We start from the raw sequence: 25,713 nt of genomic DNA, 5'->3' as shown, positions 1-25,713 counted from the left end.
CTTCAGGGCAGTAGTCCTCAAAAATGTGGATCGGGGAGTCCTTGTATTTCAGTTTGCCTCTAAGTTTCCGAGCTTCCTGCACCACCAGCTCCCTCGCCTGGAACCTGTGGAAGCAAATCACGACGGCTCTGGACCTCTCGCTGGGGCCTGGCTTAGCTGTCAGCGAGCGGTGAGCACGGTCCAGCGCCGGGGCCTGGCTAAGCTGTTAGCGAGCGGTGAGCACGGTCCAGCGCCGGGGCCTGGCTAAGCTGTTAGCGAGCGGTGAGCACGGTCCAGCGCCGGGGCCTGGCTTAGCTGTTAGCGAGCGGTGAGCACGGTCCAGTGCCGGGGCGTGGCTTAGCTGTCAGCGAGCGGTGAGCACGGTCCAGCGCCGGGGCCTGGCTTAGCTGTTAGCGAGGGGTGAGCACGGTCCAGTGCCGGGGCGTGGCTTAGCTGTTAGCGAGCGGTGAGCACGGTCCAGTGCCGGGGCGTGGCTTAGCTGTCAGCGAGCGGTGAGCACGGTCCAGCGCCGGGGCGTGGCTTAGCTGTTAGCGAGCGGTGAGCACGGTCCAGTGCCGGGGCGTGGCTTAGCTGTTAGCGGCGGTGAGCACGGTCCAGCGCCGGGGCGTGGCTTAGCTGTTAGCGAGCGGTGAGCACGGTCCAGTGCCGGGGCGTGGCTTAGCTGTTAGCGACGGTGAGCACGGTCCAGCGCCGGGGCGTGGCTTAGCTGTTAGCGAGCGGTGAGCACGGTCCAGTGCCGGGGCGTGGCTTAGCTGTTAGCGAGCGGTGAGCACGGTCCAGCGCCGGGGCCGACGTCAGTGGGGACTGTGTGACTTTGCTCTGAAAGTTGCTCTGTGAATTCAATTCAGCTCCAGACTTGGACTCCAGGCTCAGTGACTCTAGACTTGGACTCCAGGCTCAGTGACTCCAGACTTGGACTCTAGGCTCAGTGACTCCAGACTTGGACTCCAGGCTCAGTGACTCTAGACTTGGACTCTAGGCTCAGTGACTCCAGACTTGGACTCCAGGCTCAGTGACTCCAGACTTGGACTCTAGGCTCAGTGACTCCAGACTTGGACTCCAGGCTCAGTGACTCCAGACCTGGACTCCCGGCTCAGTGACTCTAGACTTGGACTCCAGGCTCAGTGACTCTAGACTTGGACTCCAGGCTCAGTGACTCCAGACTTGGACTCCAGGCTCAGTGACTCTAGACTTGGACTCCAGGCTCAGTGACTCCAGACTTGGACTCCAGGCTCAGTGACTCCAGACTTGGACTCTAGGCTCAGTGACTCCAGACTTGGACTCTAGGCTCAGTGACTCTAGACTTGGACTCTAGGCTCAGTGACTCCAGACCTGGACTCTAGGCTCAGTGACTCTAGACCTGGACTTGACTCATCCCCTTTGACTCGGCGAGTCATATCAAGTCATATTCATTCTTACCACTGGTTTCATCACATCCCAGTGAGGCTCAGTCTGGCTGCAGCCGCGACATGATGAACCCGTGATGTGACTCACCCCCTCCAGCGTTGGAAGGACTGACGGCGGCAGCATGAGCCAACCAAGAATTATTTCCTTTGCTTACAAAAATTACAAAGTTATTAACAAACAACGAATTACTGAATTCGTGACTCAGTGACTCACATCGTGATGTGAAGATCACTGATGGTCACGAAACAACTTCCAACTTCAACCGGCACTTGAAGAAACACAAGGATAAGTTTCTGATCCCTGTTGTTTTCCTGCGTTTTACTAGCAAGCAAGCAAATCCTGTCTTATAAAATCCTTGTGTAACTTTTACATACTGCGGACGACTTGTGCTCTACTGATGTTTTCGGCATAGCATCGTAAAGCTAGCTAGTTGTTATTTCGCTGCTACTGTCGAATCATGGGTGTGAAAATTAGATACTAACGGGTCATTTAGTTCCATTTGTACTCTCTGCATGTAGTTTGGGTTACCACACTCGACTTTTTAAAATAAAAGTGAATTATAAAAATAACAAACTGCAGACAATACAACACAGTACAAGTTAGTGACGTCATAACAAAGTGACGGTGGTACAAGTTAGTGACGTCATAACAAAGCGACGGTGGTACAAGTTAGTGACGTCATAACAAAGCGACGGCGGTACAAGTTAGTGACGTCATAATAAAGCGACGGCGGTACAAGTTAGTGACGTCATAACAAAGCGACGGCGGTACAAGTTAGTGACGTCATAACAAAGCGACGGCGGTACAAGTTAGTGACGTCATAACAATGCGACGGCGGTACAAGTTAGTGACGTCATAACAAAGCGACGGCGGTACAAGTTAGTGACGTCATAATAAAGCGACGGCGGTACAAGTTAGTGACGTCATAACAATGCGACGGCGGTACCAGTTAGTGACGTCATAACAAAGCGACGGCGGTACAAGTTAGTGACGTCATAAAGCGACGGCGGTACAAGTTAGTGACGTCATAACAAAGCGACGGCGGTACAAGTTAGTGACGTCATAACAAAGCGACGGCGGTACAAGTTAGTGACGTCATAATAAAGCGACGGCGGTACAAGTTAGTGACGTCATAACAATGCGACGGCGGTACCAGTTAGTGACGTCATAACAAAGCGACGGCGGTACAAGTTAGTGACGTCATAATAAAGCGACGGCGGTACGAGTTAGTGACGTCATAACAATGCGACGGCGGTACAAGTTAGTGACGTCATAACAAAGCGACGGCGGTACAAGTTAGTGACGTCATAACAAAGCGACGGCGGTATAAGTTAGTGACGTCATAACAAAGCGACGGCGGTACGAGTTAGTGACGTCATAACAAAGCGACGGCGGTACAAGTTAGTGACGTCATAACAAAGCGACGGCGGTACAAGTTAGTGACGTCATAACAAAGCGACGGCGGTACAAGTTAGTGACGTCATAATAAATGACGGCGGTACAAGTTAGTGACGTCATAACAATGCGACGGCGGTACCAGTTAGTGACGTCATAACAAAGCGACGGCGGTACCAGTTAGTGACGTCATAACAAAGCGACGGCGGTACAAGTTAGTGACGTCATAACAAAGCGACGGCGGTACAAGTTAGTGACGTCATAACAAAGCGACGGCGGTACAAGTTAGTGACGTCATAACAAAGCGACGGCGGTACAAGTTAGTGACGTCATAACAAAGCGACGGCGGTACAAGTTAGTGACGTCATAATAAATGACGGCGGTACAAGTTAGTGACGTCATAACAATGCGACGGCGGTACCAGTTAGTGACGTCATAACAAAGCGACGGCGGTACCAGTTAGTGACGTCATAACAAAGCGACGGCGGTACAAGTTAGTGACGTCATAACAAAGCGACGGCGGTACAAGTTAGTGACGTCATAACAAAGCGACGGCGGTACAAGTTAGTGACGTCATAACAAAGCGACGGCGGTACAAGTTAGTGACGTCATAACAAAGCGACGGCGGTACAAGTTAGTGACGTCATAACAAAGCGACGGCGGTACAAGTTAGTGACGTCAGCCATGGCGAGGAAAGAAATACCAGTTTGTGAAAATGGACTATAAAAAGCTCATTTGGGTTTTAGATGAGTTCAAGTTGTTCCAGCAGATTATTCTTTGGTAACTGACATGATCTGCTGCTTTTCACTCATCCCGAGTTTCTCTCAACGCTCTGATGAGCTGGCCCTTTAAATGTTGTCGCTGCAAGGAATTGTGGGGCAGCAGGAGCTGATCTCCTTTGATAAAGGAAGCATCAGTGTTTCCTAGGCTAAAGGAAGCATCAGTGTTTCCTAGGCTAAAGGAAGCATCAGTGTTTCCTAGGCTAAAGGAAGCATCAGTGTTTCCTAGGCTAAAGGAAGCATCAGTGTTTCCTAGGCTAAAGGAGGTTCTAAAGGAAGCATCAGTGTTTCCTAGGCTAAAGGAAGCATCAGTGTTTCCTAGGCTAAAGGAAGCATCAGTGTTTCCTAGGCTAAAGGAGGTTCTAAAGGAATCAACCAGCCTGCTCCACTAAACCCTCCCGGGGTTCAGGAGAAGTGGGTAGAGAAGGAGGCAGGAGGAGAATTGAGAGCCACCCAGTGAAGTGGTAACCACTGGTCAGCAGACGGCTCCTGGGCAGGAGCCACGTCTCTGTGGATTCATTTAGATTTTTCTTTTGTTAATGTCTGTGTTTTCTTTTATGTTCCGTTTTGTCAGAATGAAGCTATGACATCATTGACAGTAACTGTTCCTTGGCTTCTTAAGGGAAACATTTGAAACCACAATATTACAGCACATTTATGGAACAGTGACAAGAATTAGCTCAAGAAATACTTTAAAAAATCATTTTAATTAGCACATTTTAGGCCAATATCAGTTGTGTTGCACCGACAAGATGAAGGGATTGATGATGAGGAGGTTCAGTCCACTGAGTGCTGTCCTGCGTCACATCCAGAGGAACCCTGGTTCAACTCCTCACACTCCTCACACTCCTCACACTGAACCAGACTCAGATCTTCTGGTTCCTCTGTCTCTCACTGCTGGATGAAACTCTGCTGTCCTCACTGGACCTTCAGGACACACAGTGTCCTCTGCTCTCAGAAGATCCACCTGCAGAGACATGAGGAGTGAGGAGGAGTGGTGAGGAGGAGTGAGGAGGAGTGAGGAGGAGTGAGGAGGAGTGGTGAGGAGTGGTGAGGAGTGAGGAGGAGTGAGGAGGAGTGAGGAGGAGTGAGGAGGAGGAGTGGTGAGGAGTGGTGAGGAGTGGTGAGGAGCAGCCAGGACTTCAGTCTTGTCCAGCAGCTCAGAGATCATGAAGGACCAACACTGTCCTGGACCTAACTGGACTGAGCCCAGGTCCTGGACCTAACTGGACCTAACTGGACCTAACTGGACTGACCCCAGGTCCTGGACCTAACTGGACTGACTCCAGGTCCTGGACCTAACTGGACTGACCCCAGGTCGTGGACCTAACTGGACTGACCCCAGGTCGTGGACCTAACTGGACCCAACTGGACTGACTCCAGGTCCTGGACCCAACTGGACTGACTCCAGGTCCTGGACCTAACTGGACTGACCCCAGGTCGTGGACCTAACTGGACTGACCCCAGGTCCTGGACCTAACTGGACTGACCCCAGGTCCTGGACCTAACTGGACCTAACTGGACTGACTCCAGGTCGTGGACCTAACTGGACTGACCCCAGGTCCTGGACCTAACTGGACTGACCCCAGGTCCTGGACCTAACTGGACTGACCCCAGGTCCTGGACCTAACTGGACTGACCCCAGGTTCTGCAGGCTGCAGTCTGGACTGTCCTGCAGGTCCACCAGCCTCCTCAGCTCAGAAGGTTCCATGTGGTTGTTCCTCACGTCCAGCTCCTTCAGGTTGGAACCTCTGGACTCCAGAGTGGAGGCCAGAGAAGAACAGCTGGTCACCGTCAGGCTGCAGAACTCCAGCCTGAACCAGAGGAACCAGTCAGTGTGGATGGACACATGAGCAATAAGAACAACAACACTCTATTTGGAGGAGCTTTCAACTCAGCCAAGGTCACATGACTGATCAAAGTGTAAAAGATCAAGACAACATTATAATAGATCAACATAAAAACAGGTGAAGTTCACTGTGTGTGTGGGGGTGGGGGGGGGCATGGAACTGAGTTGACGTGGTGATGGCGACATGGTGGTGATGGCGGTAACGTGGTGATGGTTACATGGTGACGGTGGCAACGTGGTGATGGTGACGTGGTGACGGTGGTAATGTGGTGATGATGGTGACGTGGTGGTGACAGGTGGTGATGGTGACATGGTGATGATGGTGACGTGGTGATGGTTACATGGTGACGGTGGTAACGTGATGATGGTGACGGTGGTAACGTGGTGATGTGGTGATGATGGTGACGGTGACATGGTGGTGACAGGTTGTGATGGTGGTAACGTGGTGATGGTGACGTGGTGATGGTGACGTGGTGATGGTGACGGTGACGTGGTGATGATGACGTGATGGTGGTAACATGGTGATGGTGACGTAGTGATGTGGTGATGGTAACGTAGTGACGTGATGATGATGGTGACGTGTGATGATGGTGACGTGGTGACGGGGTGATGTAGTAACGTGATGATGATGGTGACGGTAGTGACGTAGTGATGATGACGTGGTGACGGTAGTGACGTGGTGATGGTGACGGTAGTGACGTGGTGATGGAGAGCCACCCAGCAGAGGTGGAGTGGAGGTGTAGGAGGGAGTGTTTTCATGAAGGAGGTCACAGTGGTGGTGGTGGTAACGTGGTGATGGTGACGTGGTGACGGTAGTGACGTCATGATGGTGAGGACGTGGTGATGATGATGTGGTGATGATGGTGACGTGGTGATGATGGTGAAGGTGGTGACGTGGTGATGGTGTCGTGGTGACGGTAGTGACGTGGTGATGGAGAGCCACTCAGCAGAGGTGGAGTGGAGGTGTAGGAGGTAGTGTTTTCATGAAGGAGGTCACAGTGGTGGTGGTGACGGTGGTAACGTGGTGATGGTGACGTGGTGATGATGGTGACGTGGTGATGGTGACGTGGTAATGATGACGTGGTGATGATGGTGAAGGTGGTGACGTGGCGATGTGCTGATGACGTGGTGATGTGGTGATGATGACGTGGTGATGATGGTGAAGGTGATGACGTGGTGATGATGACGTGGTGATGATGACGTGGTGATGTGCTGATGATGACGTGGTGACGTGGTGGTGATGACGTGGTGATGATGGTGAAGGTGGTGACGGAAGTGACGTGGTGATGATGACGTGGTGATGTGGTGATGATGACGTGGTGATGATGACGTGATGATGATGGTGAAGGTGATGACGTGGTGATGGTGACGTGGTGATGATGGTGAAGGTGGTGATGGTAGTGACGTGGTGATGGTGACGGGGTGATGGTGATGTGGTGATGATGGTGAAGGTGGTGACGGTAGTGACGTGGTGATGGAGACGTGGTGATGATGGTGACGGTGACGGTAGTGATGTGGTGATGATGGTGACGTGGTGATGATGGTGAAGGTGGTGACGTGGTCATGGCGTCTTGGTGATGATGACGTGGTGATGGTGGTGATGGTGACGGTGACAGGTGGTGATGGTGGAAACGTGGTGACGGTGACGTGGTGATGATGGTGACGGTGACAACGTGGTGACGGTGACGTGATGGATGTAACGTGGTGATGGTGACGTGGTGATGGTAACGTGGTGATGATGGTGACGGTAGTGACGTGGTGATGGTGACGTGGTGATGATGACGTGGTGACGGTAGTGACGGTGACGTGGTGGTGACGGTAGTGACGTGGTTATGATGGTGACGTGGTGATGATGGTGATGTGGTGGTCATGGTGACGGTGACAGGTGGTGATGGTGGTAACGTGGTGATGGTGATGTGGTGATGATGGCGACGGTGACAACGTGGTGACAGTGACGTGATGGTGGTAACGTGGTGATGGTGACGTGGAGATGTGATGATGATGGTAACGTGGTGATGATGGTGACGGTAGTGACGTGGTGACGGTAGTGACATGGTGATGATGGTGACGTGGTGATGATGACGTGGTGGCGGTAGTGACGTGGTGACGGTAGTGACGTGGTGATGATGGTAACGTGGTGATGATGGTGAAGGTGACGGTAGTGACGTGGTGATGATGGTGACGTGGTGATGATGGTGAAGGTGACGTGGTGACGGTAGTGACGTGGTGATGATGGTGACGTGGTGATGGTGACGTGGTGACGGTAGTGACGTGGTGACGATGGTGATGATGGTGACGGTAGTGACGTGGTGATGGTGACGTGGCGATGATGACGTGGTGATGATGGTGACGTGATGATGGTGAAGGTGACGGTAGTGACGTGGTGACGGTAGTGTCGTGGTGATGATGGTGACGTGGTGACGGTGACGTGGTGAAGGTGGTGATGATGGTGAAGGTGGTGATGATGGTGAAGTTGGTGACATGGTGAAGTTGGTGACATGGTGATGATGACGTGGTGATGGTGGTGATGGTGACGGTGACATGGTGGTGATGGTGGTAACGTGGTGATGGTGATGTGGTGATGATGGTGACGGTGACGGTAGTGACGTGGTGATGGAGACGTGGTGATGATGGTGACGGTGACGGTAGTGATGTGGTGATGATGGTGACGTGGTGATGGAGAGCCATCCAGCAGAGGTGGAGTGGAGGTGTAGGAGGGAGTGTTTTCATGAAGGAGGTCACAGTGGTGGTGGTGGCTACACTGTGGAGAGCTTTGTACGGAGAAAGTTCTGGTTCTGGTTCTGGTGAAGCTGGATCAGAACCCTTCCATTGTGGTTTAGTTGAGGAGGTTCCTGCTCCTCCAGCTCCAGATGTCTTTAAGGCAGGTGGAGGAGATGAAGACCTGAGTGTCATCGGCACAGCAATTAAGGTGAACTGCATGGTGACGGAGGAGTGTGGCCAAGGGGAGGAGGTCCATAATGACCACAGGTGGACCAAGATGGACTCTAGGGAGACTCCAAGGGGAGGAGGTCCATAATGACCACAGGTGGACCAAGATGGACTCGTCACCTGGAAGTCTTGTTGGATGAGTGACGATCAATCAGCTGCTGTGTTGTTGTGGATCTTCATCATCACACTCATCATCCTCATGTCAGCACAACATTCACACTGCTCATGTCCACACTCATCAGTAAGAAGCTGCTGAGCTCAGTCCATCTCTCACATCACTAACATTTCTTCTTCTACAGCAACAGACGGTCAACTGACCTCAGAGTCTCCAGACTACAGAGTGGACTCTCCAGAAAACCACGCAGCTGCTCCACTCCTGAATCCTGCAGCTGGTTCCCACTCAGGTCCAGATGTTTCAGATGTATCAGGAGGGAGGGGTTGGACTTCAGAGCAGAGACCAGACAGGAACAGCTGATCTCTGACATCCTGCAGTGCCTCAACCTGGAGAAAGAGAGAAAGAAGTGAGATTAGAGACAAAGTTTGATGTTGAAGTCATTGAGAGTGAAGAAGGTTCAGACTGGTAGAGTTTAGAAATGTCAAGTTTAAACAGTTGAACAAACACACCTCAGAGTCTCCAGACTACAGAGTGGACTCTCCAGAAAACCACACAGCTGCTGAGCTCCTGAATCCTGCAGCTGGTTCTCACCTAGGTCCAGATGTTTCAGATGTTCCAGGAGGGAGGGGTTGGACTTCAGAGCTGAGGCCACAGAAGAACAGCTGATCTCTGACAACCTGCAACTCCACAAACTGAAGAAAGAGAGAAAGAAGTGAGATTAGAGACAAAGTGTGATGTTGAAGTCATTGAGAGTGAAGAAGGTTCAGACTGGAAGAGTTTAGAAATGTCAAGTCCAAACAGCTGAAGGACCAGGAGGAGAAGAGTCTCATCAACATGCTGATCACTTAAGCCTTGTTTCCACTGCTCAGTATTTGTCGGTACAATATGATACAGTGCAGGCTTTCCTGTGTTTCCGCTGACAGAAGTTGTGGATAGTATTGAAAGTAATGTACCCGGCCATCACCATTGTCCATGACCCTCAGTTGAGGTATGGAGCACATCGGTATGGTTCCATAAGGAGGAGCAGCAGCGCCGCCATCTGCTGACTGGTTGGTGAAGATATTTTTGATGAATGTTACAAAAAAGAGCTGTTCGACTAATTCATAAAGTTGGGTTTCTGGACCACACAAACTCATTATTTTTAAAATCAAAAATCCTGAAGTTTAGTGACATTGTTGAGTTCCAAGCAGTACAGATGTTCTATAAAGCAAGTTACAGATTGTTACCAAGACAAATACAAAGAAGGTTCCAGAGTCGTCTGAATTTTGTCACATGGGTGAAAAGCCTCAAAACGGTGTGCATATGGTGTCATTATATCAGTATTAGTGAGAGGAAGAGTTGTTGTATAGTTATGTTGGGAGCAATTCAAGTAAGATCAGCTCAAAGTTTATGTTGCTCTTTTTTTATCTTTGTTCCATGTGTTGGTTTATTTAGACCCGTACTGGTATTTTTTATCATACTGCATTACTGGATTTTTACAACCTTACTGGGATTTCTGTGTTATTATCAGTGCATCCAAATTAGAGAAAGTTTAATGGTTATGAGGGAGATGGAATATCTTATATATAACATACTGCAATGAATCACTTGGATGCTTGTCAATTTGCATTCATCAATGAGAGATCAGGACATTTGAACAAATACTAATGATTCTGATTTAAATATTTTTTCAGATGCAGTGTTCAATCAGAATGACACGTCATCGTAGCAGCGAATGCGTGGGCATGGAACATTCACATGCACACCCAACAATGCACACAGCATCTGTGCTGACCACGGATCCAGAGACCGTAAAAGAATTGAGTGTCGCATGTCTGCATGCAGAACACTCCTATGACTCATCAATCAAGTTTGAGATTTTTTTATGTAACATAAGCTCAATTTGTTTATTTTTATTCATCTGTATTGCAACAGATCTTCGAGATGCTGAAAGAGATGGAGGAGGTCACGGATATCAAGAAGGGGGACCTGAGACTAATCGATTACATTTTTGATGTTGTGCTTCCAGAATTAAGACGATCAATCGAATGGAGGACATCATAGAAGTAGTGGTCAATATTTTGTGTCTTTTGAAACCTATCTGCATGCACCTTGTTGATCTTTTTCAGATCATCATCAACATCCTGATGGCTGAAGGTCACACGAGGCTTCAAGCAGAGGTCATCATAGCCAGTGGGAGAAAGTTCTAACAAGCTCCTGTGGTCTGTGCTCTCATCCTCCCTGCCGGATGTCGAACAATATCGTGGTTTGAAGTCTTCTGTCCCCATTTTCAGAGTGTATCTTTTATACATCCGTCTTTCCTCTCCTCTATCCTCTGTCCTCTCACCCCCACCGGCCAGCAGAATGCCGCCACCTCTGAGTCTGGTTTCTGCAAAGATTTCTTCCTGTCAGAGGGACTTTTTCCCTTTCCACAGTCGCTCACGCTTGCTCATGTGGATTTGTTGGGTTTTCTCTTTAAAAGTGCTTGTAAATATAATAAAGAACAATGACATGATTCATGGATGGTTTTATTCTTTTAAAGTTGTCAGAGGTACTTTTTGAAGGTTTGTCATGGACATTTACTTTGAAGTAACTACAGTTACTCTCCATTCTTGTAGTTAGTTTTGCTTAATGCACCACACATTGTCACTGCATGAATGAAGCAGGCAGATCAGTTTAGTAGCTGAACTCTACAGATGTGGTTCCAGCTGCAGTGTCTTGCTGAAATGGGTTCAGAGAGATATTGAATATGGAATATGATGGGGGGGGTTCTCCCTCTTCAATCCACTGGGCTCTGGACCTTATAAACACTCTGAGCTTTGTTCACATAATATCTACTGGATGTTCCTCCAGTGTTCTTGTGCTTCTTCAAACTGAACATGATCCATGAAACCGTGACGTAACTGAAGCAGTGACGTCAGTTGTCCTTTTAAATATGGCGGCGACCACAAACACGCATGGCGGCGGCCAAAAACAAGTATGTCGACAACCACAAACGAGTACGTCGGTGCCCATAAGCCACCATTGTGACACCGCACTGGCGAGGTTTGCGTTTTGAGAGTAGTATGGCGCCGACCGTGAGCAATAATGGCGGCGTCCACAAACACGTATGGTGGCGTCCACAAACAAGCATGTCAGCGGCCGTACACCGCCATTTTTATACCGCACTGGCGAGGTTTCAAGTCTGGAGGAGCGCGGTTGCATTGCGGATCATGTACGCTTGCATCCCACCGACAGTGACGCTGTAATTGTGCGTCGGAACAAAACATATTGCATGTAGTACTGCCTCCCACCAACAGTGGCGCTGGGGTGGTGATTCGGATCAAAATGGCCGAACAAGATGGCGGCGGTGGATTCCCCACCGACGGCTTCTCGGTTTTTCCGGGCTCTGCGTCCCCTTCTTTGTTTTTGGTACATGTCTGTGGCAGAGTCACAGTGGCACCTATAGGCCTGGCATATGTACTACATTGTCATTTTCATGCTGTCGTGTGGATGCAGATGTTTCCTGCACTGATGCCATGTGGATGAGAAACTTTTTGAAAATGATGAGAAGATAAAAGATAAGTCTTTTTGGTGTGAAACCTATTTATGCTGGAACGTTACCAAACTCACTCTCAGCAAGTGTCTCAACTGTTTGGGTCTAACCCACTAATCAACTCCAACTTCTCCACACCTCTGGCCCAGGCCTTCATGTCTACAGTGTCCATGTACTGGAGCCTTTGTTTCCTTTCCATTGGACTGTGAATATCCTGGCCCTGGCTGTGGACCGTTGATACCGTTAGAGGCGGGCAGCACATGGGATTATGGACATTACCTACAGGGATTTTATATATATTAACACAGGAGCAGGTCAGCAGCACCAAGTTCCTGGGAGTGCACATCTCTGAAGACCTGTCCTGGAGCAACAACACTGTATCACTGGCCAAGAAAGCCCCCCAGCGCCTGGACTGCCTCCGCAAGCCCCTCCCCCATCATGCTCTTCCTCCAGAGGCACCGTGGAGAGCCAGAGCCCCTCCCCCATCATGCTCTTCCTCCAGAGGCACCGTGGAGAGCCAGAGCCCCTCCCCCATCATGCTCTTCCTCCAGAGGCACCATGGAGAGCCAGAGCCCCTCCCCCATCATGCTCTTCCTCCAGAGGCACCATGGAGAGCCTCCTCTCCAGCTGCATCACCGTGTGGTACGGCGCCTGCACCGTATCCTGCCGCAAGACTCTGCAGCGCATCGTGAGGATCATTGGTGTCCCCCCCCCCCCCCCCCCCCCCCTTGCGGGACATATAACAACACCCGCCTCACCGGCAGAGCCATCAGGATGGCAGGTGTTTCTTCTTCTACAACGGTAACAGACAGTCAAACACACCTCAGAGTCTCCAGACTACAGAGTGGACTCTCCAGAAAACCACACAGCTGCTCAACTTCTGAACCCTGCAGCCGGTTCACACTCAGGTCCAGATGTTGCAGATGTTTCAGCAGGGAGGGGTTGGACTTCAGAGCTGCGACCACCGGGGACAGGCTGGTGCCTGACAAATAGCAGTGCCTCAAACTGAAGAAAGAGAGAAAGAAGTGAGATTAGAGACAAAGTGTGATGTTGAAGTCATTGAGAGTGAAGAAGGTTCAGACTGGAAGAGTTTAGAAAAGTAAAGTCCAAACAGCTGAAGGACCAGGAGGAGAGTCTCATCAACATGCTGCAGAGCTCAGTCCACCTCAGTCCTCCAACATCTGGATCAGATCATACATGACAACTACAAACTAAACACACACCTCAGAGTCTCCAGACTGCAGAGTGGACCCTCCAGGAAACCACACAGCTGCTCAGATCCTGAACCATCCAGCTGGTTGTTACTCAGGTTCAGGTGTTTGAGGTGTTTCTGGAGGGAGGGGTTGGACCTCAGAGCTGAGGCCACAGGGGAGAGGCTGATCGGTGTGTATGTCATCAAACTGGATAAAGAGAACACACACACACACACACACACACACACACACACACACACACACACACACACACACACACACACACACACACACACACACACACACACACACACACACACACACACACACACACACACACACACACACACACACACACACACACACACACACACACACACACACACACACACACACACACACACACACCTCAAAATAAGCACCTCTTGGCGCTTCGGCCAGCAAGGAGGGTTGTCTGGGGAGACTCTCATACCAGTCTGAGAACCGGGGTTCATCTCAATGCACAGCATTTGTTTCCATGTCTCAATGTGGAATTGGGAAACTTCTGTACTGCCAGACATGCTTATCTCAAATCAAACACCAGCAATCAAGGATGAGCAGGAACCAGGCTCAGAGCAGATGTCCAACTTTCTGCTGCACAAATCTCCTGAATTGAGAGGATGCAGCCAGGCCAGGGGTAGGGTGAACCTGCAGGCCTTGAGGGGATGCAGCCAGGCCAGGGGTAGGGTGAACCTGCAGGCCTTGAGGGGATGCAGCCAGGCCAGGGGTAGGGTGAACCTGCAGGCCTTGAGGGGATGCAGCCAGGCCAGGGGTAGGGTGAACCTGCAGGCCTTGAGGGGATGCAGCCAGGCCAGGGGTAGGGTGAACCTGCAGGCCTTGAGGGGATGCAGCCAGGCCAGGGGTAGGGTGAACCTGCAGGCCTTGAGGGGATGCAGCCAGGCCAGGGGTAGGGTGAACCTGCAGGCCTTGAGGGGATGCAGCCAGGGCGGATGTAGGATGAAGCTGCAGGTCTTGAGGGGATGCAGCCAGGCCAGGGGTAGGATGAACCTGCAGGCCTTGAGGGGATGCAGCCAGGCCAGGGGTAGGGTGAACCTGCAGGCCTTGAGGGGATGCAGCCAGGCCAGGGGTAGGGTGAACCTGCAGGCCTTGAGGGGATGCAGCCAGGCCAGGGGTAGGGTGAACCTGCAGGCCTTGAGGGGATGCAGCCATGGCGGATGTAGGATGAAGCTGCAGGCCTTGAGGGGATGCAGCCATGGCGGATGTAGGATGAAGCTGCAGGCCTTGAGGGGATGCAGCCAGGGCGGATGTAGGATGAACCTGCAGGCCTTTAGACCTGTACGGTTGTTCCCATAATCCAGGGGCCCTGAAGGGGAGGGCCCAGGACACAAAGAGTTGGGCACACCTCAAAAACCCTTTTTGTCCTGTCCATATAAATCAACCAGGCACAGACTGGACACAGCATGTGCAACCGCTGCTGCTCACAAGAAGAAAATAACAGCAGAGAAAATGTTGTCAGTGCAACAGGAGAGCATGAGCCTCGAATGATACCGATGATACCTGGGGCATGAAAGCAAGGTGGAGGAGCAGTGACAGCCCGGCATGTTTAGGAGCAAAGCAAGCACACGAGGAATAGATATTTCTGGTCATAAGCAACAAAACTTGTGGGTTGGGACCAACTCAATCAATCACAGCGAGAGTTATATGAGGATACACATTATAACAGCCTGCTTGACTGCACCTGCCAGAAAATGTAAACCAAAAACAACTGGGAAGTGATTGTGTTATTACTATAAATTATTGGTAAGATAAGTACTTGTCAGAGGTACTGTTATTGTTTTAACTGTATTGTATTAAAGTGCTTTTCCTTTTTTCTGCAGCATGGTCTTTAGCCCTGTACCTTCAGTGTTGTCTGTGTTGAGAATTTCTGAATGGCTCTGATGACGATCATGAGCAATATGTGGTGGCAAACACGCAATGTACAGAATAGCAGCAGCATGTATTTAGCTACAAATGTCACATGTTACATGACCAAACATCTTTGAAAAAGAAAGCATGATCATAGCAATCCACATTATGTAATATAAGGTACGCCAGTATCTAAACAGAGTTGTAGCCCCACTCTTCTGAATGCATGTGAGCTGCGGAGTAGGACATACACACTCTAATGGGGGCAGCAACTTTAGAATGACACCCTTTTCACAGTATACTGTATTTCAAGGCCATACTGGCAACAAAGAGCAACTCCTTTAAAGGAATTGACCCCTGGGATTATTAAACTAAGTCTATTCTAAAATGTTGAAATGGTGCCCTTGTTAACTGGTCACTTCTGCCGCCAGCCGTTAGCAGCAGCTGATGTTACAATAAGACAAACAAACGGTACAATACTTTAAACATTAATGGAAACGTGGTTAAATGCCAGGACAGCTACGGATTTTAGTCAGGTTTTTAACACCTGTGGTAGAAATGGGATGTGTGAGGAAGCCGGTCACCAGTTAACAGGAAGTAGGGATGCACCGATACCATTTTTTCCCAAAATGAGTAGTGTACGAGTACTTGCATTTGAGTACTCACAAATACAGAGTACTTAGGCCAACAGACACATTTAGTTTTTTTCTCACAGATGTCATTTGAACCACATTCCTATGTTGTGATGTACTTACATCCAAAATGTGTTTTTTTGTGGCACTGCGACATGTACTGTACAAAGTGTGTGTGTGTGTGTGTGTGTGTGTGTGTGTGTGGGGCCCCTTTAACAATGGTTGGGTTCGCCGCTTGCTTGACCAATGTGCATGAGGGAGTGAGCAAGCGTATGCAGAGAGGGTTGAGCAAGAAGCAGTTGTGCTCACCTCACTTCCACCTGCGGCTTCCAATGAAGTGCCGTAAACTGGTATTGTGGTATGTCGGCAGTTTTATGAGTGCGAGTACTCATGCCTGGCGTTGAACCAATATTGGTGTCAGTGCATCCCCAAGGTAAAGTGATTAATCGGAAACCCCGGTGGTATCCCTGGCTCGGAGAGCTCCCGATATAGGCAGCAGGTCGCTCCGTCAAGCTCCTGAATCCTCTGGTCGGCCACCAGACAAAGAAACCTACCTCATCGATGCTCAACAGGCTTTATTTGGGCGTCTCTTGCCGTCAGTGAGCATTGTTGCTACGATTGGATTTAAAAAATGGCGGATCAATGAGCTGCCCTCTGACTCAGCTGTGTCATGATGCGCCGGCCAATCAGCAGCCTGCCAGTGTCACATGGTCTACTCGCCTGAGCTCACTTGGAACCTTGGCTGCGGGAACCATGAGAATACCTGCTAGTGTGGACGAACACCATGGAAAAGCATGAATAGCAAGTAGGGTCAGGTTGAGTAGGGCTGAGGAGGAACCACAGTGTCGATCACTCCCAACACAGCTTTCACTGCACAAACTCAAAGATGGAGTCTGACCTCAGAGTCTCCAGACTGCAGACTGGACCTTCCAGAAAACCACACAGCTGCTCAACCGAGTCCTCCAGCTCATTGAAACTCAAGTCCAGGTGTTTCAGGTGCTTCAGCAGGGAGGAGTTGGACTTCAGAGCTGCGATCACAGAGCAACAGCTGATCTTTGACAACCTGCAAAAGTTCAACCTGAATAAAGGGAGAAAGAAGTGAGATTAGAGGACAAAGTTTGATGTTCAAGTCGGTAAGAGCTGGTCCGAATGATGACTTTGTACAATGAATTAATATTGTATAAATCCCAATATTAGTAGGCAATTTTCTTCCAGCATTCCTTTCTTGAGTTTGCTGATGTCCAAGTGTTGCTTTTGGCCTGGATAACAGGTCCAATTCTTCTTATTTGTTGGAGAATACAGATCAAGATTGGAAAAGCTTGGGTTGGATTACTGAGCTCATAATCAGTCAGACCAAAGTCTGGCTTGGTCGATCTAGATAGCGGAGATATCCCGGGTATGTTAAACCTGCTTTGTACTACTGTTGTGGAGCGAGAGCCTCATGAGGAGGGTCAGTGGAGGCGAGCGGCATGGTGCTGCAGAGGAGCTGCTAAACTGTGAGTGCTTCAGTGTATAAGTGCCTGCAAAGATTCCATTGGTATTACTTTCATCTGGTACATTTGGGTATTTTAAGGTCTGAGAGGTTTATGGTGATTTAATTCAGGTTATGCATTACTCATGTAGTGCAAGAGCGCGATTGGGAGGTGAGTTGTTATTGGACTTCTGTGCTCATCATGGATTGCCAATAACAAACACCATGATCGAACAGGAGGACGCTCAGAAGTGGACTTGGTACTGGAGCTTGTGACTGGAGACGGTATGTTCTGGACATTTGGGTGACGAGACATGCAGAAGTGTAAACTGTTGAATCAGGTGACAGGGAAGACTGTGGGCCAGACCTCTAGGCAAGACCTCCAGACCTGCTGTCGGCCGTTCCTGTAAGGGGTGGCAGCAGTGGATCGCCTTCATCTCTACTCTGACACCAACCCTCTCCAAGCTTCCCTTCACCACATCTATCAACCTTGTCTGAGGCTTTCCCCTTCTGCTCCTGCCAGGCAGCTAACATCGAACATCCTGTGTCCAATATATCCACCATCTCTCCTATAACATGTCCAAACAAGGTCAACCTGGCCTCTATAGCTCATATCTCTAGCCTGGGCTACCTGCACTGTCCCTCTGGTCTGTACGTTCTGAATACTGTCCACCCTGGTCCCTCCCAATGAAAACCTCTTCATCTCTGCCACCTCCAGTTTAGCCTTCTCGGTTTAGCCTGTCCTGGTGTGCACATACAAAAAGACCGACATGGTATTCTGACATTAACTTCTTCCTCCACACTTTGGAATTCTGTTAACAATGCTGCTTAAAAGCTGAATTGTTTGATTTGGCTTCAAGTTTAAAAGAGCTGGGTTGGTAGTGGCTAAGCAGAGCTTTAAATGCACATTTTTGTCCCAAAAATGAGTTGGAAAATCCTTGATTTCACTGAAATTAAGGATTTCAAATTGAAATTATATCATGAAATTGGTTTGTTTGGACTGATTCTAAAGGCAATAAATGCAGGATGATTTGTTTTACCCAACGTGTTTCCTATTGGTTCATTGAAGGTTTTCAACTAACAGAACACTCAACATTTGTCAACAAAATAAATAACACGAGTGGCGTTCTTCAGCATCCTCCACTATCATCCTTGCAGATTCCAATTTCAGCCAGTATTGAAGTTGAAACACTAAAAGAACCAAGAACAAACTCACTGCAGAGTCTCCAGGCCGCAGAGTGGACTGGCCAGCAAACCACACAGCTGCTCCACTCCTGGATCCTCCAGCTGGTTGTAACTCAGGTCCAGATGTTTCAGATGTGTCTGGAGGGAGGGGTTGGACCTCAGAGCTGAGATCACAGAAGAACAGCCTTTTCTGGGAATCCTGGATCTATGCAAGCTGAATAAAGAGACACAGAAGGGAAATTAAAGGACATTGTTTGGTCTTGGACTCATTGAGCGCTGGAAGAGTTTAGAAATGTAAAGTTCTGACATTAACTTCAGACCGTGAACTGACCTCAGGGTGTCCAGCTTACAGTTTGGACTCTCCAGCCCAGCACAGAGAAACTTCACTGATGATTCCACCATGTAGACGCGAGTTAGGTCCAAATGTTTGACATGTGAGGAGACAGACTTCAGAGCCGAGCCGATCACTTCAACGGAACTCTCAGCGAGGAGACAGCCAGAAAGTCTGGACGGAGACAGAGAGAGGACAGGGCGCTATGAGAGTCTTTGTTGGACTCCTCCTGTTGGACATTACAACTTTGGATCATTCTCTTTGGGTTTGACTTTGGCTTCATGTCCTGTTAATGCTCTTTGTACAAGATGTTGAAGTGACGCTCTGGAGTCGCGCTGGATGACCGTTTGGTTGTTTCTATCAATGACGGACGTTTGGTTGGAGAGACGGGGACAGTGGAGGGCAGATAATACTCTTGACAGCCACATTTCATTCATTCCGTCTTTTTAGTTGTTGAGAACTGTGGGACCAGAGATCATCCTGTAGTTTGTGAATAGATGATCGTTTCCACCTTTTTCCTTTTGACTGCATTCTTTAATTCGTCCTGGAATAATTGATTATTTGGGTCTGAGCACCAGTTGTGTGAAGACCCTATTGGAATGGTGAATAGGGATGCACTGATCTGACATTGATGACGGAGACCGGCCTGATCTAGAATGTCTTTAGATTGGGTATCTGGACAACTGCCTGATGTGTTTAGTGGATCTGTACGCTCTGCGCTGCGAGGGCCGTCACGCCCAAGCAACACGGCGTTGTATTCAAAATGGAGCAGCAAAAGGACCGGAGTCTGGAACTCTTCACCGTTACCCCGGCCTACACAGCAAGGAGACTCACTATATACCCCGGCCTACACAGCAAGGAGACTCACTATATACCCCGGCCTACACAGCAAGGAGACTCACTATATACCCCGGCCTACACAGCAAGGAGACTCACTATATACCCCGGCCTACACAGCAAGGAGGCTCACTATATACCCCGGCCTACACAGCAAGGAGGCTCACTATATACCCCGGCCTACACAGCAAGGAGGCTCACTATATACCCCGGCCTACACAGCAAGGAGACTCAATATATACCCCGGCCTACACAGCAAGGAGACTCACTATATACCCCGGCCTACACAGCAAGGAGGCTCACTATATACCCCGGCCTACACAGCAAGGAGGCTCACTATATACCCCGGCCTACACAGCAAGGAGGCTCACTATATACCCCGGCCTACACAGCAAGGAGACTCAATATATACCCCGGCCTACACAGCAAGGAGGCTCACTATATACCTTGGCCTACACAGCAAGGAGACTCACTATATACCTCGGCCTACACAGCAAGGAGACTCATTATATACCCTGGCCTACACAGCAAGGAGACTCACTATATACCCCGGCCTACACAGCAAGGAGACTCACTATATACCCCGGCCTACACAGCAAGGAGACTCACTATATACCCCGGCCTACACAGCAAGGAGACTCACTATATACCCCGGCCTACACAGCAAGGAGACTCACTATATACCCCGGCCTACACAGCAAGGAGGCTCACTATATACCTCGGCCTACACAGCAAGGAGACTCACTATATACCTCGGCCTACACAGCAAGGAGACTCACTATATACCTCGGCCTACACAGCAAGGAGACTCACTATATACCTCGGCCTACACAGCAAGGAGACTCACTATATACCCTGGCCTACACAGCAAGGAGACTCACTATATACCCCGGCCTACACAGCAAGGAGGCTCACTATATACCTTGGCCTACACAGCAAGGAGACTCACTATATACCCCGGCCTACACAGCAAGGAGACTCACTATATACCCCGGCCTACACAGCAAAGAGACTCACTATATACCTCGGCCTACACAGCAAGGAGACTCACTATATACCTCGGCCTACACAGCAAGGAGACTCACTATATACCCTGGCCTACACAGCAAGGAGACTCACTATATACCTCGGCCTACACAGCAAGGAGACTCACTATATACCTCGGCCTACACAGCAAGGAGACTCACTATATACCTCGGCCTACACAGCAAGGAGACTCACTATATACCTCGGCCTACACAGCAAGGAGACTCACTATATACCCCGGCCTACACAGCAAGGAGACTCACTATATACCTCGGCCTACACAGCAAGGAGGCTCACTATATACCCCGGCCTACACAGCAAGGAGGCTCACTATATACCCCGGCCTACACAGCAAGGAGGCTCACTATATACCTCGGCCTACACAGCAAGGAGGCTCACTATATACCCCGGCCTACACAGCAAGGAGGCTCACTATATACCCAGGCCTACACAGCAAGGAGACTCACTATATACCTCGGCCTACACAGCAAGGAGACTCACTATATACCCCGGCCTACACAGCAAGGCGACTCACTATATACCTCGGCCTACACAGCAAGGAGACTCATTATATACCCCGGCCTACACAGCAAGGAGACTCACTATATACCCCGGCCTACACAGCAAGGAGACTCACTATATACCTCGGCCTACACAGCAAGGAGACTCATTATATACCCTGGCCTACACAGCAAGGAGACTCACTATATACCCCGGCCTACACAGCAAGGAGACTCACTATATACCCCGGCCTACACAGCAAGGAGACTCACTATATACCCCGGCCTACACAGCAAGGAGACTCACTATATACACCGGCCTACACAGCAAGGAGACTCACTATATACCCCGGCCTACACAGCAAGGAGGCTCACTATATACCTCGGCCTACACAGCAAGGAGACTCACTATATACCTCGGCCTACACAGCAAGGAGACTCACTATATACCCTGGCCTACACAGCAAGGAGACTCACTATATACCTTGGCCTACACAGCAAGGAGACTCACTATATACCTCGGCCTACACAGCAAGGAGACTCACTATATACCTCGGCCTACACAGCAAGGAGACTCACTATATACCTGAGTCTGTCAGGTCGGTCAGTTAAAATATTGTCTGACATTAAACTGGTCCGTGGTGTAAAAAGGTTTGGGACCGCTGTAATAGAGTATGTCTGTGTAGACATACACAGAATCATAGAAGTCTAATACTATATGTCTATGTATTAGATCATTCCCTTAAAAAAGAAACCCACCAACAATATGAAAACACACATTCCCCGCAGACAGAGAAAGTGTCCCCCCCCCTACGTCACGTCCTCCGTCCTGTCCAGTCCAGAGCGTTAGATTGTCAACAGGGTACAATTGGTGTAAAAAGTGTCAGTTGCAGAGGACAAATACAACTTTGACTGTTATTTAAGGGAAGAATTATTAAAGCAACATGCGACATGGTGTCACAGGCACTTTAAAGGAGGTGAAGAAAAGAGCTGAACATTTTTCACGTAATGGTGTGCAGACGATACTGAGCTTCACTTCTATAGACGGACCGTCGCTGTTGGTGTCGGGGACAAGGAAGCGGCTTGTGTGAGACGCTCCCTAGCTGGACTGCATGGTGAAGTGCCCAGAGACACATTAGAGAAGACACAACAGACATCCAGAACTGTCCCTGTATCACCAGGTTTAACTGCACACTGGCTGGATGAACGTTAAAGCCACAAAGTTCAATGCTACAAACGTTCTGCGTCTCCATGCAGTTGATTGAACCCTTTCAAAGAGCGTTTGTATTTATTTTTACACGTCGGTTGACCAAGGAAGTCAGAATAATGTTTGCTCTTCTCAAGTTGTCATTATTTTACATGGGGCCTTATAGTCCTAGTCATGGGGTCCCAGGTGGACCCAGGTGGGTCACACCAGCCAGGTCCCCCACTGGGCCCACGGTGCCAGCAGTGCTCATGAGCAGTACAGGAGTTTACCTTGGTACTCCCCAGCAGGCCGGCCCACAGTGTTGCTGGGATCCAGGACATGTCCTGTTCCTTTATGACGGATCGCTGAGGAACATCTCCACCAAGGTGCTACAGGAACTACTTACTGCAAACCTCACTGAGACATTTGCTCATGAGGACACGAGGACTCACCGAGCCGTCCTGCAGTTCCTCACAGCTGGGATCAGCCTCCGTGTTTCCCACGCTGTCATGTTGAACTCGTTCATGTCCAACTCCTCCAGGACCTGGTCTGACATCTGCAGCATGGAGGCCAGAGCTGACCAGTGGATCACAGAGAGTTCCTTGTCCGATCTGTCCTGTGATTTCAGGAACTCTTGGACCTCGTGATACACCGAGAGTTCCTTCATCTCCATCAGCCGGTGGAAGATGTTGCTGCTTGTGTCAGGAGGCAGTTCATCACGGTTCATCTCCTTCAGGTTCTTGAGGACTCTCTGGATGGTTGCTGGACTGAACCTTGTCCGACGCAACAGACCGAATAAGAGTCTCTGGTTGGACTTCAGAAAGAGGCCATGAAGGAAACGGACGAACAAGGACAGATGGCCGTTCTGACTTCTGAGGGGTTTCTGCAGGACTACCTTCAGGAAGTCGTCCAGAGAGGGGAAAACGTGATCCTCTCCAACGGAGGTCTTCAGGGCCTCGGTCTTCTTGTTGGTGAAACACTGGAACAAGTCGACTGCAGCCAGAAACTCCTGAACGCTCAGATGGATGAGGCTGTAGACGTTTTTCTGGAAGATCACAGACTCTCTCTTGAAGATCTGAGTACAGACTCCCGAGTACAGCGAGGCCTCAGTCACATCCAGACCACACTGCTCCAGGTCTTCTTGGTGGAACATGTTTCCTTTCTCCAAATATTCAGAGGCCAGTCTGGCCAGCTTAAGAAGAATGTCTCCGTCAGCCTCCGTCAGCCCCTGTGGACCCGTATCATGTCCTTGGTGGAACTTGAGCTTCTTCCTGTGTGTCTGAACCAGCAGGAAGTGGGAGTACATGTCAGTCAGGGTCTGGGGCAGCTCTCCTCTCTGCTCTGTGGTCAACATGTGCTCCAGAACCGTGGCAGTGATCCAGCAGAAGACTGGGATTCCACACATGACGTGGAGGCTCCTGGAGGTCTGGATGTGGGAGAGGATTCTGCTGCTCAGCCCCTCATCACTCAGCCTCCTCCTGAAGTACTCCTCCTTCTGGGCGTCAGTGAAGCCTCGCACTTCTGTCAGTCTGTCCACACATGACGGAGGGATCTGATTGGCCGCCGCCGGGCGGGAAGTGATCCAGACCTGAGCCGAGGGCAGCAGATTCCCCCGGATGAGGTTTGTGAGCAGCAGACTGACCGAAGACTGGTGTGAGACGTGGACCACCTGCTGGGAGCTGCTGAAGTCCAGAGGAAGTCTGCTGTCATCCAGACCGTCAAAGATGAAGAGCAGCCTGCAGACCGCCAGCTCCTCTGCCGTCACCTTCTGTAAGGCTGGATGGAAAACCTGGAGCAGCGTGAGAAGACTGTAGGGCTGCTCTCTGATCAGGTTCAGCTCCCTGAAGGAGAGCAGCACCAGCACCTCCACATCCTGGTTCTCCAGGCCCTCGGCCCAGTCCAGACTGAACTTGTGCACCGAGAAGGTCTTTCCACTGCCGGCCACGCCGCTGGTCACAACCACCCGGATGTGTCTGTGCTGCTCAGCTGAGGCTCTGAAGAGGTCCTGACACCTGATGGACGTGTCCTGGAGGCTCTGCTTCCTGGACGCTGTCTCCAGCTGGTTCAGCTCCGGTTCCCTCTGGAGGTCCTCACTGTGTCCCTCTGTGATGTGGAGTTCAGTGAAGACACTGTTGAGGAGGGTTCCTCCTCCTGCTTCCTCACTTCCTTCAACCACACGTTCACATCTGCTCCTCACACTCTGCTTGTGTTCCTCCAGAACCTTCTGCAGACCAGCACCTGCTCAGAGACCACAACAATCAGATCAGTCAACAAGAACACAACAAGTCCAGTGAGGACAGACGAGTCCCTCAGCGGACACGTGTCCACTCTTACTGTGTGCAGGTACTCTTCTGGATCTTTCTGCACACCGAGGACAGCAGGAGCCTCCTGAGGAACAACCCCGGTTCCAGTGTGAGATGTTGCACCGCCTGCAGACCTGGTGTCCACAGCTCCACCACACTGGGTCCTCCAGGACGTCCCCACACAAGGCACAGCAGGACGGCAGCTGCTCCTCCTCATCGCTCCTCTTCTTCTTTCTGTGGACACCAAGCAACATGTCCTCTGAGCAAAGCAACACACAGCTGTGGGGCCTAAACTCCATTGTTCACTTCCACCTGACATCTGGGGGGGGGGGGGGGTTCTTCTTTAAAGAAAACCTGGCGACTGCATGAAACCGCCATTGGCCATGTGACCCCCCAACAGGGCAGGTGTTGATTTATATGATTTCTGAAATATTTATAATTGATACACTTTTGTAATTAATCCCTTTTGGTTGAATTGATCGATTATTCATTAGTCATTATTGTGTATTTATTGTTGACAATTTGCTGGTTTGTAACAGTATGTGCCTGGATTCCCTTTTATGCAAGATTGTTATATTTACACACAGAAATATTAACTTAAATAAATCTTGGCACAAAAGAGACTGATATGTTGGTCATTCGCTGCGTCCAGATCATCTGGTTGTGCCCCATTTAATTATCAATGAATAAATAACCAATTTATTCAAAATAATAATTTTTCATAAATATTTTTTGATAATTTATGAAGTAATTAATCAATTGCTTTAGGAGTTGCTAATGAGTAAATGACAGTTTACATCTATTAATAATTTAAAGTTTTCATAAATTACTTCCAGTGATTTATTACTTTCAATAATAGATTACTTACAGTAATTTATTGGCAATAACCGACTATAAATCTCAACACAGCAAAGACACAAAGATGTAGCTTCAACTCTCACGCTGCTTCAAAATACTGGAGCTGAATATGAAAGTGAGCACAACATCTCTCCCTCGATTTGTTGAAAGAAAAGTTTGACTTTCCAACTGACTGTTGAGATTCAGCACTGAGGTTTAGTAGAGTCTGTTAGTTTGGAACATGAGCTGCTGGATGCTGAAGACTGCGAGACAGTCCTGCTGACACACAGGAACATTTG

General features: G+C 49.6%; 1 protein-coding gene across 1 annotated transcript in view; it reads right to left on the bottom strand.

The window, feature by feature from the left end:
* Positions 1–4,329: 4,329 nt before the first annotated feature.
* LOC308144171 (NACHT, LRR and PYD domains-containing protein 14-like) overlaps positions 4,330–25,713 on the bottom strand; it is a gene marked incomplete at its 5' end in the record, with an annotated part of 31,805 nt that continues 10,421 nt past the window's right edge. Inside the window, 13 exons of the mRNA XM_080515229.1 lie at positions 4,330–4,548; positions 5,222–5,395; positions 8,698–8,880; positions 9,004–9,186; positions 12,831–13,013; positions 13,232–13,364; positions 13,806–14,564; positions 16,469–16,564; positions 16,665–16,816; positions 18,426–18,608; positions 18,726–18,899; positions 22,727–24,512; positions 24,555–24,811. Coding sequence (XP_080371355.1) covers positions 4,536–4,548; positions 5,222–5,395; positions 8,698–8,880; positions 9,004–9,186; positions 12,831–13,013; positions 13,232–13,364; positions 13,806–14,564; positions 16,469–16,564; positions 16,665–16,816; positions 18,426–18,608; positions 18,726–18,899; positions 22,727–24,512; positions 24,555–24,811 — 4,276 coding nt within the window. The 3' untranslated portion in view covers positions 4,330–4,535. The remainder of the gene's footprint in view (positions 4,549–5,221; positions 5,396–8,697; positions 8,881–9,003; positions 9,187–12,830; positions 13,014–13,231; positions 13,365–13,805; positions 14,565–16,468; positions 16,565–16,664; positions 16,817–18,425; positions 18,609–18,725; positions 18,900–22,726; positions 24,513–24,554; positions 24,812–25,713) is intronic.

The sequence above is a fragment of the Blennius ocellaris genome (assembly GCF_963422515.1).
Source record: "Blennius ocellaris genome assembly, chromosome: 19".
Lineage (NCBI taxonomy): Eukaryota > Metazoa > Chordata > Actinopteri > Blenniiformes > Blenniidae > Blennius > Blennius ocellaris.
The sequence above is the reverse complement of the archived record's forward strand: the minus strand, read 5'-3'. Positions and strand labels throughout refer to the sequence as shown.